The 16,890-nt window shown below is 34.4% G+C and overlaps 1 protein-coding gene across 8 annotated transcripts; it reads right to left on the bottom strand.

The window, feature by feature from the left end:
- Positions 1-778: 778 nt before the first annotated feature.
- Positions 779-16,873, bottom strand: LOC106122551 (zonadhesin-like). 8 transcript variants are annotated; one of them, XM_013318581.1, is made up of 32 exons: positions 16,750-16,870; positions 12,739-12,820; positions 12,020-12,199; positions 11,550-11,747; positions 11,223-11,411; positions 10,625-10,825; positions 10,314-10,496; positions 10,003-10,194; positions 9,659-9,838; positions 9,329-9,511; positions 9,011-9,202; positions 8,733-8,915; positions 8,419-8,613; positions 8,165-8,347; positions 7,853-8,044; positions 7,599-7,781; positions 7,285-7,479; positions 7,004-7,186; positions 6,709-6,888; positions 6,261-6,458; positions 5,430-5,624; positions 5,152-5,325; positions 4,710-4,898; positions 4,304-4,498; positions 4,005-4,199; positions 3,641-3,799; positions 3,215-3,385; positions 2,828-3,016; positions 2,242-2,439; positions 1,715-1,909; positions 1,106-1,134; positions 779-901 (listed from the first exon to the last, which is right to left on the bottom strand). In XM_013318581.1, exons 2-32 carry the CDS (start codon positions 12,803-12,805, stop codon positions 851-853), a joined length of 5,397 nt encoding a protein of 1,798 aa, XP_013174035.1. In that variant the 5' UTR covers positions 12,806-12,820; positions 16,750-16,870; the 3' UTR covers positions 779-850. The 8 variants fall into 8 exon arrangements, with proteins under 8 accessions (XP_013174035.1, XP_013174036.1, XP_013174043.1 ...); XM_013318582.1 differs by having other exon boundaries at positions 779-898; XM_013318583.1 differs by lacking the exon at positions 1,106-1,134 and having other exon boundaries at positions 812-901; positions 16,750-16,869.
- Positions 16,874-16,890: the final 17 nt, after the last annotated feature.

Genomic DNA, 16,890 nt, shown 5'->3' with positions numbered 1-16,890 from the left:
TTCAATAGCTGCCAATTGTTATCAACCATCTTGTGAATGCGTAGACGGATATTTAAGAGATTCCACTGGGACTTGTGTTACTGTTGAAGAATGTAACAGACAGATTTCGTCCGCAAATCATTAACTTTTTAATTTTATAAAATGATAATGAAACAAAAACAACATTCACCGATCAAATGTAAAAAAGATATTGTAATAAACGAATTCGTATTTGAAAAGTAATCAAAAAGTTTTTCTTTTTTTAATTTTCGAGGTTGCCCTAGAGATGAGGTTAAATTACCTTGTACCTTAGAGTAACATTTTTTTATACTAAAGAATTATATTAAACGTCAACTTATCAATTACTTTTATATATTTAAGTATATTTTCACCTAATGTGCCAACCACCTGTGAAAACCACATGCCATGTATGGACTAGTAAGACATGAGATGTAGCTCAACACATAACAAGAACATCAAAAACCAAATATAGTAAAAAATAAATGAAAAGAAAATACACATTTAAAAAAAGCTAGATTTTTACTTTTGAAAAAATGTGCTTTGCATCCACACTGCCTAAAATTATCTTAGTTATAAGCGGAAAACCGGAAAATAATCTACATTACGGGGTGAAATATTGATGAAGCAATCGCTATTGCTTGGACGCGGCCACAGACTGCTTATGAATATAGCATGCCTCGCTAAGCCTAGATACGCATTTGAATAAATGAAAACACCAGAGAATCCGGTAAAAATCTTAAAAAAAATACAAAGCAAAATGTTGAATAAAATTCCGATATAATAGTCAGATATATATTTTTTGTTAAGTATAACATGATTATAAATTTTGTATTTTTTATATATGTAAGTACTATACTTCAGCAGTTACTTGCGTCATCACCGGGGATTGCTTACTTTTCTGCTGTAAATAGAAAATAATTTAAAAATTAAAAAGAAAAGTTAATAAGATATGAAAAGAGTAAAAACTAGATAAAATCAAAATATACATATAAGAGCCTAAGCGAAAGTTACAAGTGTTTATAGGTCAGTTATTTTATTAAAATCCATAAAAGGTTTAAAGGTTTTTTATAGTCAGTACGAGTATACTTTACAAGTAAGTTAGTACCTGGCCACATCGAGTAGATTTCTTCTTTGCTGTAAAAATACAAATAGCCTAAATAGTAAATGTTCGTCTGTCTAAAACTAACATACTTGTGGCTTAAAGAGTTAAAAGATTAGAGATGATTTGTGTTCATTTAATGGACAGGAGAGAGGATGTACAGTCAGCTGCATAAATATGTATACATAAATTTTTGCGCGAGATTTCGAATAAAAAAAAACTTTTTTGCCTATTGTTACTGCAGACTGTGATCTGTACCTTTTATCCAGATCCATTAATCAATTTTAGAGATATCCATTCATTTAACTATCGCATTTATTTAAAGTAAGTTATTAAATGCTTCAAAAGGTTTTGTACCCTGTTTTTTGAAAATACATGTGTAAATACATTTACCTATCCGTTTGTATCCTTCTGACAATGAATTTATGCTGTTGACGAATACGTACATATGTATTTCTTGACCCGAGTGCCAATTAACAAGTATACATTTGGAAATCTTTAAAGTTTTGTAATTATTCCATGTTTATGTAGCTGACTGTACAGAAAACAGATTGTATTTTCCAATATATATCTTAAAATACACTTATCACTTACAATGAATTCAATTATACTTACGGCATTTGCTAACTGGCACGCAAATGTTGTCCTTATTCCTGAATGTATTTGCCTTGCACACACACTTTGGTTGGCAGTTCAAAACAAATGTGTTACACGGTACCGGATCCTTACCAGCGTCTTCACATCTTTCTTGAAGACAATCGGACGGGCAGGAGTCAAAAACTTCGTTAGGTCGTGTACAATTTACAGGAGCTAGAAGTTCAGGAGTTTTTTTTAAGTAAAATAACAGTACTTTTAATCAGTAAACTAAATTAATCGTTTGATTATTAACTAATTGATAGATTACGTCATTAATACTTTAGATTTCAAAATAAAATCACATTTGAAGTCACCATGACATTAAGTTATCATCTTACTCTATGTGAAGGTGCCACTAATATGTAAAATTATTACAGAGGAGAAGATGTACAGTAAAAGGACATTTACCATAAAACTCCCTACACCGCCAAATCTGGTCCTTTTTGGTATACTAGTGTAGAAATGAGATGAGGACTAAATTTAAGAAGTAAAAGCGTGTTACTTACGACACTCAGATGCAAGAATACATTGTCTGTCGTCAATACTTTTCCTTCTATAGTTAAGGTTGCAAACACATCCCGACGGACAACGATATGGCAGCGCGCAGTTATAGTTAGGCGGAGAATCATCCTTAGGGCAGTAATTGTAGGAACATCTGTTGCTGCAGCTAGAAAATGTCGCATTCTTCCCACACGGGTTACCACCTGCAATGAAAGTATTTGTGAAATAAAGACACATAGAAGTGAAAAATTTAATATGTTTAAACAGAAACTGTACCAAAAAATGTAATCGAAGCTAAAGGAAACTAATCTTAGAAACACTTTCAAATAACGGTTTACTTATGACATTAAACATTCATTAAATAATCTTACTAATATTATAAAAGCGATTGAGATGAATGGATACCCATCCATGATGGTTTGTTTGAAGGTATCTTCGGAACGGCTTAACAGATTTTGATGAAATTTTTAACGGGTATAGAACATAGTAAAGAAGAACACATAGGCTGTTCATTAAGTTTTTTTTTAATTCAGCGCGGACGGAGTCACAGGCGACAGCTAGCAAGTGCATATTTGCAAATGTAAAACAAACCTTTGCACTTCTCCGGTGGTATACAAATACCATTTAACTTTGATAAGATGAATCCCTCTTTGCATTTACATCCAACGTCCAGACAAGATTTTTTACAGAGGATTTCATTAGGAGCTGAACACGTGGATGGACATGGCGATGGGCACTGAGACACCACAGCATTAGCGTCGCCATTGCAACTCAAATCCGCTAAAATGTGAGTAACTCAGCAATTAAATAATTCTCATGTTACGAACAGTTATAAAGATGTCAAAAAGTATTCAACAACCAGTATCCCAGAACCAAAATGCTAAAAATCAATTGGTTAATTTCACTCAATCATAGTCCTGTTGCGTCATAGTAATAGTTACAAATTTAGTTGTTTTCACGTAAATAAATATTACTTACATGGACAATTTTGGATTTTAACACATTTACCGCTTTTGTCTAACAGGATATACCCCGGCTTACATTTACAACCGTTTTGGTTTTCGGACACTTCTTCATAAGAACAATTCTTTGGATTAGGTTCGGCGCAAGTACGTCTACATTCAGTTGGAACATCGCAAGTCTTTAAACCTGCAGATAATCATTATAAAAATTAAATTAATGAAGTTTTTCAAATTACCAATTTCATTATTTAAGTCGTATTTAAGTACATCTCTAAAATTTCTAAATTGTTTTAAAGTGGAATGATTATCGTAATATACCTCGGGACTACGACCAGTCTGAAAATATTGATTAGTTTTGAGAATTTTATGATCTTACTGTTATTACATACCTCACATTTCGACATATTGAACTCATTGTAATTGAAAAATAGTAGGCACTCACTACAAACTGGTCTATCAGGAACACATTTCCCATTTGAATCTCTTGAATAATTTTCTTTGCAATTACAAGTTGGTTTGCAAACGCTCACTTCAGTACTGTAGTCATCATCAAAATTACAAGTTTCAACTTCATTTTCACCACATACGACTGGTGGAGCGGCTGAAAATTAAACAAATACTTCATTGTTAACCCTTTTTAAGTCTTTATAACCTATATTTAGTGTATATATTGCCTTATATAATATTTGTAAATATGTAGAAGTAAGAAATAAACTCGGTTGGTTTTTAATGGGAATCTCTGTGGTGTTTCATGCCAGTGCATCCATTATTAAGAAGACTATTATTATAAAAGATGAGTTACTTACGGCATTGGTCCACTGGTACACAAACATTATTTTTATCTCTGTAAGTCTTAGGCTTACAGACACATCTAGGTTGACAGTTTAATATAAGTGTGTTGCAAACTGGCGGTTTTTTGCCTGCATTTTCACAACCTTCGTTTAGACATGCTGATGGACAAGAGTCCCAAACTTCGTTAGGTCTTGTACAGTTAACTGGAGCTAGGTAAAGAAGTGGAATATATGTTACTATAATGAATATATTTTTTCAGTTTTTTACTATACGATTATAACGTGTTACATTTATAAAGAACGGATTTACTTACGACAGTCTGATGCCAAGATACACTGTTCGTCGCTAACGCTCTTCTTCCTGTGATTGAACCTGCAAATACAACCAGAACGGCAAGGATTCGGCGCCGTACAATTGTAATCCGGTGGCGAATCGTCTATCGGACAATAGTTGTAAGGACATTTGTTGTTGCAACTAGTAAATGCTCCATTTTTACACGGATTACCACCTGTAAGAAAAGCGTCGTGCAAAAATAATATTAAAAAAAAACTACTGAAAAAACTCGAATACGTTCGAAATTTACGACTATGATGTATAATACAAAGAAATATATTTTCTACTAAGATATAGAAGTAGTAAAAAGTTCGTTAAATTTACCTCTCGCAAACACATTATTTAATATATTAGAAAACGCCATAGTGAAATAAAAAATAACTAACCTGTGCAATTATCCGGTTTGATGCAAATTCCATTTAATTTAGACAAAATAAATCCGTCTTTACATTTACAGCCTACGGGTAAACAACTCTTTTTACATGGCACTTCATTTGGAGATTCACACGTAGACGGGCATGGAGGAGGGCATTTGGTTATAAAAGCGTTATTATCTCCATTGCATCCAGATTCAGCTGAAATTAATAAAAAAACGAAATTAACAACCTCTTATACTGCTCACGAAGCATCAAAATACACAGCTTTTTTCGAAGACACATCTAACGAATTTGATAAAATGAATTTTTTTTCAAATAAAAATGATAAAGTAGACGTTCATAGAAACAACAGTAGAAAAGAAAATACTTAACAAAGAGTGTGGTAAACTTGTTGGTTATGGTAACACGGTATGGGATTACGGTTTGGTTTGTATTTTCCTGTGTAACTTACCAGGGCATTCCTCGATTCTTATGCATTCACCATTTTTGTCCGATAAAACAAATCCTGGTTTACACTTGCAGCCTTCCACATTCTTTGTAGCGGATTGATACGGACAGTTCTTAGGATTTGGTTCCGCGCAAGTGGCTTTACATTCATCAGGAATGTCACATGTATTTGATGGGACTGTAGAAAGAAAACGTCTTAAAATAAATAAGATCTTACAAAAGGGCGTGCGTAAGGCTATCACTAATAACAACTCCAGAAATATAAAAAAAAACCATACTCACAACATTCCGAAGCGGGTACACAAATTCTTGACGCATTCCGATAGAAACCTTCTTTGCAAGCACAACGCGGTTGACAATTCGTCCGCGATGGCTTACACGCTGTGTTTGTTATTTTTAGGTCTTCGCAATTCTCTTTCAAACACGATGTTGGACAAGTGTTCCATTCTTCATTAGGTCGTGTACATTTTACTGGTGCTAATAAAATAAGAAAAAATTGTGATACAGACATATTAAGCTATTTTCTCTTAAACAGCATGAGATATTTAGGTCTTTTTCCATGTGGTTTATTGTTTTTTTCATAGAAAAATGTAGGAGTAGGGAGCGTCGGTGGCTCAGTGGTCAAGCAATTTGCAATCTTCCGGTTCGAATCCCGCGTACATTAATTCGACGTTCTTACGGTGAAGGAAAACATCGTGATGCAACCTGCACATATCAGAGAAGAAATTCAAAGATATGCATGAAGTCAACCAACACGAACTTGGCCAGCGTGGTTGACTATGGCCTAATTACCCTTAACTTAGGGTAGGCTCCGAGCACCTCGGTGAGGACATATAGTGATGATGATGAGAAAAATGTAGCAAATTAAAAAGCGTAAAATAAATATTGCTATTCCTAGATAGACAAGTAGATATAATCTATTATATAAAAAAGCGTTCCCGTACATCATATGCACTTAAAAATTATGTGTCCAACTTAACTAAGACCATTTTACACTTATAATTTCTATTACTCTTCATTGTATTAATTTATGTTGTTTAGTGGCTAGTGGTAGTTACCATGTGAGTTTTATATCAACCATAAAATAATAAGAAATTATAAAATCAAACTTACGACACTCTTCAGCCAGAATGCACCGGGGATCTTTCATACTCTTTCTCTTATAATTCAGCTTGCATGAACATCCTGAGGGGCAGGGTCGCGGAGGGTCACAGATAAGTATTCCCTGTCTGTCGTCCACGGGACAATAACTATTTGGACATCTTATATTACATGCTACAAACGTTTCGTTCTGCGAACACGGGCTACCTCCTAAAGCAAAATTCATTATACAAAACTTGGCTATCCAGGTTTAAGGTAATGAAATATTTTTTTGTAGCACAACAATCAAAAAATTATAAATATTAACAAATTTTTGACTAATTATTTAACTACTTTGAAAAGTATAATACGTTAATTCATCAAACTACTTTATTTCGAAAATGACGATGTAATACATTTAAACTACGATTAAAGCTTGTAGTACTTATCGGTATTAAAAAAATAAATAAAATAAACGTACCTGGACAGTCTACCGGTAAAATACATTCTCCCTTTGGTTTCGAGAGGATATATGAAGAATTACATTGGCAGCTGTTAGGATTACATTGTGCTGTACAGGATTGTGGATTCAGTGTCTGGCAAGTGGAAGGGCACGACGAAGCACAAGCAACTATTGTTGCATTGCCTCCACATTTAGGTGCTGTAAATAATATTTTGCCTCAAAAATATTGAAATTTGAATCAATACCGCTTTATTTTCGACTAAAACTAAATTTATAAATTATGACAAGATTTACGTATTTTTAAATTACGTACCTGGACAATCTTGCGGCAAAATACAGTCTCCGTTTGGTGACAAAACATAAGAGGGCTTACATTGACAAGTTACGTTAGGCTTACACCCAAATATACAGACTTCCGGCTTTGGGTTCTCACAAGTGAGAGGACATGACGAAGCGCAGTCTGTGTATGTCGCATTGCCGCCACAAGGAGTTGGTACTGTGAAAATCATATTGCGTTAATTTTGATAGACAATATTTGTAAATAATTGGTTTTTTTTAAAACATTTTTAAACAGTAACGGTTTATTTTACTTACTTTTTGGACATTGATCTTTCGGTATACATTTCCCATTTGAATCTCGAGCGTAACCTTCTTTACAGTTACAACCGGGACGACAAGGGCCAGGCCTACATATACCTTGTTGCTTTCCACTGTCACATAAATCAGATGGACATCTAGTCTTACAAACAGTTGAAACTTCATTCTTGCCACATTCAGGTGGTGGTATAGCTAAAAATAAAAGTAAATGGTTCTCATCTAAATGTTCAATTTTTAAATTATAACGTCGACCCATTATCCTACACAACAAGGTTTCTCATCAAAAGCTGAGGAAAATGTAATAAAAATACCTGGACAGTCTTCCGGCAAAATGCAGTCTCCGTTTGGTGACAAGACATAAGAGGGCTTACATTGACAGGTAACATTAGGTTTACACAAAAATATACAGACTTCCGGCTTTAAATTCTCACAAGTGAGAGGACATGACGAAGCGCAGTCTGTGTATGTCGCATTGCCGCCGCAAGGACTTGGTGCTGTAAAAATTATTCAATTTGTAATTCTTTCTGTGAGTCTACGCAATGCGCTTAAACGCTAATATACTTACTTTTTGGACATTGGTCTTTTGGGATACATTTCCCATTTGAGTCTCGGGCGTAACCTTCTTTACAGTTGCAACCGGGACGACAAGGGCCCGGCCTACATAAACTTTGTTGCTCTTTACTGTCACATGAATCAGATGGACATGTCGTCTTACAATTTGTTGAAACTTCATTTTCACCACAAACAGGTGGTGGGGCTAAAAATAAAATTTAACGATATTTCTTAAAAAATTAAAGTGATAGTTTTAAAAACATTCCATTCTTCAAAAAAGCTAAATGTTAAAGCCGTTATCGAGGAAAATATTTTTGAAAAATACCTGGACAGTCTTGCGGCAAAACACAGTCTCCGTTTGGTGACAACACATAAGAGGGCTTACATTTACACTTTACGTTAGGTTTACACACCGCTGGACACAACTTTGGTTTAGGTGTCTGACAAGTGGGAGGACATGACGAAGCGCAGTCTGTGTATGTGGCATTGCTGCCACAAGGACTTGGTGCTGTAAAAATGATACAATGTTTATGTAGGTCTACGTAATGTACTCAGACTATAATGACTTAATATACTTACTTTTTGGACATTGATCTTTCGGAATACATTTCCCGTTTGAATCTCGAGCGTATCCTTCTTTACAGTTGCAACCGCGTCGACAAGGGCCGGGCCTACATATACCTTGTTGCTTCCCACTGTCACATAAATCAGATGGACATCTTGTCTTACAAACAGTTGAAACTTCATTCTCACCACATACAGGAGGTGGTGTGGCTAAAAAATATATAATTGATTTTCCTCTAAATGTTCATTTTTATAATTATAAGGCCGACTTATTATCCTACACAACAGGGTATAGAATCAGAAGTTGAGGAAAATATCATTAAAAATACCTGGACAGTCTTCCGGCAAAATGCAGTCTCCGTTTGGTGACAAGACATAAGAGGGCTTACATTGACAGGTTACGTTAGGTTTACACCCATCTATACAGACTTCGGGCTTTGGATTCTCACAAGTGAGAGGGCATGACGAAGCGCAGTCTGTATATGTCGCATTGCCGCCGCAAGTACTTGGTGCTGTTAAAATTATTCAATTTTAATTTTGATATCAAATAAGTTTTGTAATTCTTTCTGTGAGTCTACGCAATGCGCTTAAACGCTAATATACTTACTTTTTGGACATTGGTCTTTAGGGATACATTTCCCATTTGAGTCTCGAGCGTAACCTTCTTTACAGTTGCAACCGGGACGACAAGGGCCCGGCTTACATAAACTTTGTTGCTCCTTACTGTCACATGAATCAGATGGACATGACGTCTTACAATTTGTTGAAACTTCATTTTCACCACAGACTGGTGGTGGGGCTAAAAATAAAAATTTAATGATTTTCCTCTGAAGATTAAAAGTGATATTTATAAATTCGACCAACCCATTTTCTAAAAAAGTAAAATGTAGAAGCGATCACTAATGAAGAAATTTTTATTAAATACCTGGACAGTCTTGCGGCAAAATACAGTCTCCGTTTGGTGCCAACACATAAGAGGGTTTACATTTGCACTTTACGTTGGGTTTACACACCGCTGCGCATATCCCTGGTTTTGGTGTCTGACAAGTGGGAGGACACGACGAAGCGCAATCTGTGGCTGTTGCGTTACCACCACAAGGATTTGGTGCTGTGAAAAATATAATTTTACTTCCGATATGTAGCTATACCTTTCAAAGTTTTTACACCTCTTCCAACAATAGTGTTACAACGAATTCTACCAATAGCAAAATAACAAGTGTATAAGCCACTACTAAAATAATATTAATGAATGTACCTGGACAGTCTTGTGGCAAAATACAGTCTCCTTTTGGTGACAAGACATAAGAAGGCTTACATTCGCAGCCTTTAGGTTTGCACAGCGCAATACATATTTCCTGTTTTTTTTCCTCACAAGTACGAGGACACGCCGAAGTGCACTCTACTAAAGTGGCATTGCTTCCACATTTAATAGGCTCTGTATTTGAAAAACACAATTTTACTAAAATATTTAAACACTTTGATCGAATAAATTGTAGACATAGACACCGTAAATAGCATTTAAATTTCATCTTCGTGTATTAAACGTGCTGTTTTGTGATGTTTCCTGACTCCTATATTTTGATGGTACTAATAACTTACTAGCTGGACATTGGTCTTTTGGAATACATTTTCCATTTGCATCTCGAGCGTAACCTTCTTTACAATTGCAACCGGGCCGACAAGGACCCGGCCTACAAAGAGCTTGTTGCTTTTCACTGTCACATGAATCAGATGGACAAGACTTCTTACAAACAGTTGAAACTTCATTCTCACCACATACAGGTGGTGAGGCTAAAAACAAAAAATAAACAAGTTTACTTTAAAATTTAAAAGTTATAATTATTAAACCTAGACATTATTACACATAGCAAAGTGTAGAACCAAAAGCTGTGGAAAAATGCATAAAATACCTGGACAGTCTTCTGGCAAAATACAGTCTCCGTTTGGTGATAAGACATAAGACGGCATACATTGGCACTTGACGTCTGGTTTACATAACCCTATACAACCTTCTGGTTTTGGAGTCTGACAAGTGGGAGGGCATGACGAAGCGCAGTCTGTGTGTGTCGCATTTCCGCCGCAAGGAGTTGGTGCTACAAATGACATGATGTTTTATAATTAAAGGCATAAAATAGTTTCTGCTTACTTAGAAGGTAATAAAAAAACTGCTATCGAACTATGCTGGATTTTGTTATTTTATAATAGTAAATTTGATACTTACGTGGCGGACAATTATCGTTGAGAACACATTTTCCTTCGAAATCTCTGAGATGATCCTTAATACAGTTACAACCAGGTTCACATTTGGTGTCGTTTGGGCAAATTCCGTAATCCGTATAAGAAATGTTACAAAATTGTGGCGGACATTTGATTTTGCACGTGGAATATTCTTCGTTGACTCCGCATTTAATAGGTGGTGGGGCTGTTAATTTTAAATTGTATTTACATGAATATCAAAAGTAATGTTTGGTATCAAAATTAATTATAAAATTAGTGGTTCATATGAAAAAATAGGCATCTTTTATAAGTTGGCAATGCTCTACCTATCTTAGATTATCAGAGGAGGGGACATATAATAGACCTATTCTTTATCCCATCCTACCCTTATTAAGAAAAAATGGAAAAGGGAAAAAACACTAAAACAGGCTGCAGGTATTGTAGACTTTACTACTGTTAAATTATTCATAACAGGGACTTCCTTAGAAACTATCAAACGATTCTAATTCCTCAAAAACTTTTCTTGTTGATGAAGTTTGACGGCCTCAAGATTATAAAACTAAACACTTTTTACTGTTTCTACCAAAAAAAAATATACTTACAACATTGGGACGCGGGTACGCAAATACCGGAATCATTTCTGTAGTAACCTTTTTTGCAGGTGCATCGCGGCTCGCAGCCCTGTGGCTTACAGACGATATGATTCTCCTTCAAATCATAGCAGTTCTCTCTAAGGCAAGAGTTTGTACACGGATTCCATTCCTCGTTGGGTCGAGTGCATTTCACTGGTGCTTTAAAGATAATTGATGGTATTTCTTTTAAATGTTATATCCAAAATAAGCAGATTAAATATTTAAGATAACTATTTAGTTCTAAAATTAATAATATCTGGTGTTTCAAAAGCTTCTTATCAAATGATTATTACTTACGGCATTCTGCAGCTAGTATGCAACGAGGTTCTTTGACACTTTTTCTTTTGTAATTTGGTTTACAGGAGCATCCCGAGGGACATGGCCACGCTGGGTCACAAATTAAAATAGCAAGACTGTCATCAACTGGACAATAGTTGGTAGGACATCCTATACTGCAGGCTACAAATGTCTCATTTCGAGGACAAGGGTTGCCACCTAAAATAAAGACATAAATATCTAAAATCTTTATCATTTAAATTAAAATAAGATTGTAACCTAAATTAAATTGCTTACAACCCTATTAATTTCACAATGCTTACCGTAAAGGTGACCTAAATAGTGATAAAAAAATTCTCATTTATGAATTCAGAAACAAATGAATGGAATAAGGGTCTAATTGCCGTGTCTCTGGATGTGGTGAACTCTGGGTACGGTCATCGCATTTGTCATCTTTATTATATACGAAAAATTATAAGTCTCAGTATTACCTGGGCACTCTGTTGGAAGAATGCACTGCCCTTTTGGTTTTGATAAAATATATGATGGGTTACAATGACAGCCTTTGGGTGCACATTTCTTATTGCAGTTCCTCTCGTTTGGTGACTTGCAAGTTGATGGGCAAGCGGAAGGGCAGTCTATGTATGTCGAGTTTTGTCCACATGTTGGCTCTGCAAATAAAATAACAACATTTGACCTTATAACAAACTTAAAAAAACGTAAATTGTTTTTGTATCGCGCCAGTAATATCATCATCTCCCTGGTCTTATCCCACTTACGTGAGGTCCGCGCACCAAGTTTTGTAAACCTCAATTTTTCTTATTTTTAATCATATGACGACCAGTACTAGTACTGGCTTCCTAGATCGCTTTTTTGATTGATTGCTCCTGCACTAACCGCATCCACGATACTATCGTTAACGTTTAATATTTTGGCTAAATTTTTACAGCCAGCCACCTGTCTCTCGCCAACTCTACTTAATTTGAGTAATATTATGAATTAAAAGATTAAAAGAAAATATATTACAAAAAATCTGATTTTTTTTTGTTTACGGAAGTCGTGATCTTACTGCGTATCAACTGTTTCATGACTCATAATAGTTTAACTCATAGGCAGCGTCTCATATTTTTTTAAATTTTACGTTTTATAAGTCAGCAGTATTGGTAAGGAATTTGTCACGGGTCGGAATGTTACAAGTCAATTAACTTACCAGGTTTTCCTGTGCATATTGTATACACATTGGCCACTGGTATAAGCAACATATAAAGTATCAACATACTGCCTGCATTCAACTGAAACATATTCAACATATTATCACGTTTATATGATAAAAATTTACATAACAAATACATATAAAAAACATCTGATTCAACACTCATATAATATTAAATCATTAAGTTCCGTACTTAGTATTTTAAATTATTAATAATTCTTTAAATGTATTTAACAATTCCATCAGTCTTGATATCTTATTTGGGGTAGGCAGAAACAATAGTCTTAAGATCACCTACTAAATATCAATGATGTTGTTTCATTTCTTACTTAGTTATCACTTGAGATAGAAATACACGCACACATCCTTTGCCTTTAAATTCAACACAGGTATTTTTTTTTCGATACTATTTATATTTATAACTTATAATACTAAATTGACCGTAGCTCGAGAATAAACAGTTTAATCTACTGTCTGTTCGAAACAACGACTATTTGAATGATTCATCTCGACCGGGAAAGAACCGATAATTTGAAAATACCAACGTCATATAAAAATACGGTTTACAAATCATAACCTAATGCCAGTTGTAGGAAATAGGTTCTTTTATATTTAAAGTTTAGATGTTCATCGACCTCTATTAAAAAGAAAACATACAAATAGAAAAGAGAAATGATGAACCAATTTCCTTGATGATTAAATAAAACTCTATTGATTGTACTTCAAGGACGCTCCGGGGAAAAGATTGTTAAATTTATGGAAACTGCAGTCCACGACTCCGGCCGCGCGTAATTAAAAAAAAACTAAATTAATCTATGTGTACTTCCAGAATATGCTCTAGATCTAAACAGAAATTCATCGAGAACGCTTGAGCCGTTTTGGTGATACCTTCTAACAAACATCCATCCATCCATCTAAACATTCGCATACAAAATATTAGTAAGATTACTATGGAATCGTAAGGCAAAACGGATCGATCATAATTTAATTGTTTAACTGTAGAAAAACAGTTTCTTCTCATTAGAAAGTTAAGTTAATTAGTTATTATTGTTGAATTTTTTATACGTAAATAACGAACCCTGCAGGTTATTTTCGTATTGCCATTCTCCACCTAACCAAACAAAAGTATTCTAAAGAGATAAATGGTGACAAATATTAAGTGTGACTTAATATGTGCAAATACGATTATTAGTAATATATTTTTCAGAATATGTAATTTTACATTTGAAATAGTCACGTGTAAGTATTTTATACCATTTTATAAAGATAGAGTAAGTCATTGAACTCTATTATTTAGTATTTTTTATAAATAAAGTTTATACTAAGAACGTTGTGAAAATAACCAGTCCTTAAAGAAATTATTTTTTTTATTAGTATATCAATTTCCACGGCACGTGTTAACAAAAGTATTCGCTAATTACACAGACGATGTATGTCCTTTGCATGATAATGAATGGAGAGTTATCAATCGACGAAATTCAAGTCAATTTCATGTACTGGTTATACAAATTTTAAACCGCAGTACATGTAATCTTACTTCTTACTAATATTATAAATGCGAAAGATTAAATGAATAGATGTTTGTCAGAAGGTATTCCCGGTTAGGATTAATGGATCTTGATAAAATTTGGTAGAGATGTAGAACATGGGCCGCGGACGAGAGCGAAAGCGTGCCCGTGGTCCCGTCCCGATGCGTTGGAGGAACAGAGAAGTTTAGTGGGTATGGCTCCGCTATGGAGGAGAATCTCACATAACTACCGCATCCCCCCGGGGCGCGGAGTATGCAAAAAGCATTCCTCTCTGGAAAAAAAAAGATGTAGAATACAGTCTGGAAGAACACATATTAAGTTTTTTTAATTTCGTGCCGATGGAGTCGCAATGCAAAAGCTAGTCGAATATTAGATGTGAATATCTAATATACTATCGTTATAATGCGAATGTTAAGATGGATGTTTGATTTTTGTTCTCGCTGAAATTTAACATAGATGTTGAACATAGCCTGGAAGAACTCATAGGTTACTAAGTCAATTTAGTTTTTTATTATTTATTATAGGGAGTCGCATGCGACAGCTATGATTTGACACAGGCTTTTCACATTTAAGGTTAGCATTTAAAGGGTTAAAGAGATATTATAAAGGTAAGTGTATAGACGTATTTCATGAGTTATATAGTTTTAAACGTATCAACCTTTTAGTGAATTACAGAACAAGTGACCCTCGGGTATAACGACTTAATTAACGTCCCGGGTTCTCGCTCACGGCACAATCCTTTAAATATTCACTTAACTGAGAATACTAAATCCAGACAAGTCCGTATAAATGGAAGTAATTTGTCTACGCGTAGATAATAAGAAGGAAGAATATTCTAAAACTAGATGTCGCCTTTGACTCCGTCCGCGTGGAATTAAAAAGATTTATGCCGTTCTGAAGATACCTTCTGAACGAACATGCATAGAATTTTAATCTGTTGTCTTTAGGACGAATGAACTGTGGTTTCAATATGGAATGAAATAAATATTATATTTTACATTTATTACATGTCATAAAAAATTTAGCGATGTAAACATTGGTCAGTAAGAACGTGAGTCACGATAAAAATCCTTTTCCTCGTGTAGACACGTTTGTAGCGCTTAATTATATTAATTCACGGTGACACAACAATTGTTTAAAGAAGAATTATAATATTAAAACTGTTTGTTTCTTTTTACCTCGAAGAAGTTAATAGTTTGATGGTAATTTCAATAAGTCCATAAATATCTCACACTAGCTGTCGCCCGCAACTCCGTCCGTGTGGAATAAAAAAAAACATAATTAGTTCCCGGAAATTATTTCCTTTTAAACCTCGACTTTTCCCTACACTTCTACGAACATTTCAAGACCAAGATAATAAAAAGCCGTTCAGCCGTTCTCGAGTTTTATCGAGACTAACGAACAGCAATTGATTTTTATACATATAGATAATAATATCACATCCAATCACCAGTAGGCATAACCAAAACGAATATTTTTATTTGACTTAATCAAACATCAAAATACCAAACGCTGTCTTATTTGATATGTGTTACAAGTATTCGTTTCTATTTCCTCAATTACGGGGGATATTATTTTGATACTTGATATAAAAGAAATTCAAATATTAAATCATTGAGGATAATTTCTATTAAAGGTTTTGAATGACGAGCGCCGGTGGCTCAAGGGTTAAGCTAACTTGATATATAATCTGCAGGTCCTGGGTTTGAATCCTGTCACGTACTAATGTGTTTTTCGCTTTACATACACATTTATCCTACGTTCTTATGCCGTAGGAAAAGATCCAAAGATATGAGTGCAGTCAATCAACCCGCATTTGGCCAGCGTGGATGATTATGGCTTAGTCAACCCTAACTTGGGTAGGATCCGAACTCTTATTGGGGACGTTTAGTGAGCTGACGATGATGAAATCTTGATTTAATAAAGACCTTTACATTTGTTAGTTATTAATATTAATAAATGCCCACTTTATTTATTTGCCATTTCAATGCGTGAAATTATCACATTCAGTCCAACCGACTCGTCTACACACTTTTATATGTGTAAAGTGACCTTGAAAATGGTAAGGTTATCGCTTATTGAATACCACTCTGCAGCCTCGCCTTAATTAAGGTGCATTTTCGTTAGTCATCGGCGTCCTTATGTGGGGTGCTGGAGGTTACTATTTACTTGCCGTAGATAATGTAGAAAACAAAACATGTTATAAATTTTATAATATCTGTGATAAAAACTATAATGGTATTCAGATAACGAGAAAAACGTATTTCCCTTTCAGTCAGTAATCTTAAATTAACGCGGTAGTACTCAGAGTCAAAATAACAGGGTCATTGGTGTGTTATATTTGAGTCGTCATAATGAAGAACTGTTAAAACACGTCGAAAGCAAAGTATTGTATTATAGTGAGAATTAATTAAAATTTCTAAAGATTAAGTATTAAACCATAAAAAAAATATTTTTTTATGTATTATGTGTAACTTACCTTGTTAAAATAACAATTGACGTATTAAATATTAAAAAAAAAAATATTTATGTATTGTTACAGCACAAGTGACAGTTTTGATGCAACTGAATTTAAAATAAGCGAATAAATTAATTACACACTCGATTTACTGCTTCTGAT

Source organism: Papilio xuthus, unplaced genomic scaffold (genome assembly GCF_000836235.2).
Source record: "Papilio xuthus unplaced genomic scaffold, Pxut_1.1 DF826923.1, whole genome shotgun sequence".
NCBI classification, from domain to species: domain Eukaryota; kingdom Metazoa; phylum Arthropoda; class Insecta; order Lepidoptera; family Papilionidae; genus Papilio; species Papilio xuthus.
The sequence above is the reverse complement of the archived record's forward strand: the minus strand, read 5'-3'. Positions and strand labels throughout refer to the sequence as shown.

Coding starts and splice junctions, on each gene's coding strand:
- LOC106122551 (XM_013318581.1), bottom strand. CDS start 12,805: ATGTTGATACTTTATATGTTGCTTATACCAGTGGCCAATGTGTATACA. Junction 8,614..8,732: donor TTTGCCGGAAGACTGTCCAG/GTATTTTTAATG, acceptor TATATTTTTTAG/CCACACCACCTCCTGTATGT. Junction 4,200..4,303: donor TATCTTGGCATCAGACTGTC/GTAAGTAAATCC, acceptor TTCTTTACCTAG/CTCCAGTTAACTGTACAAGA.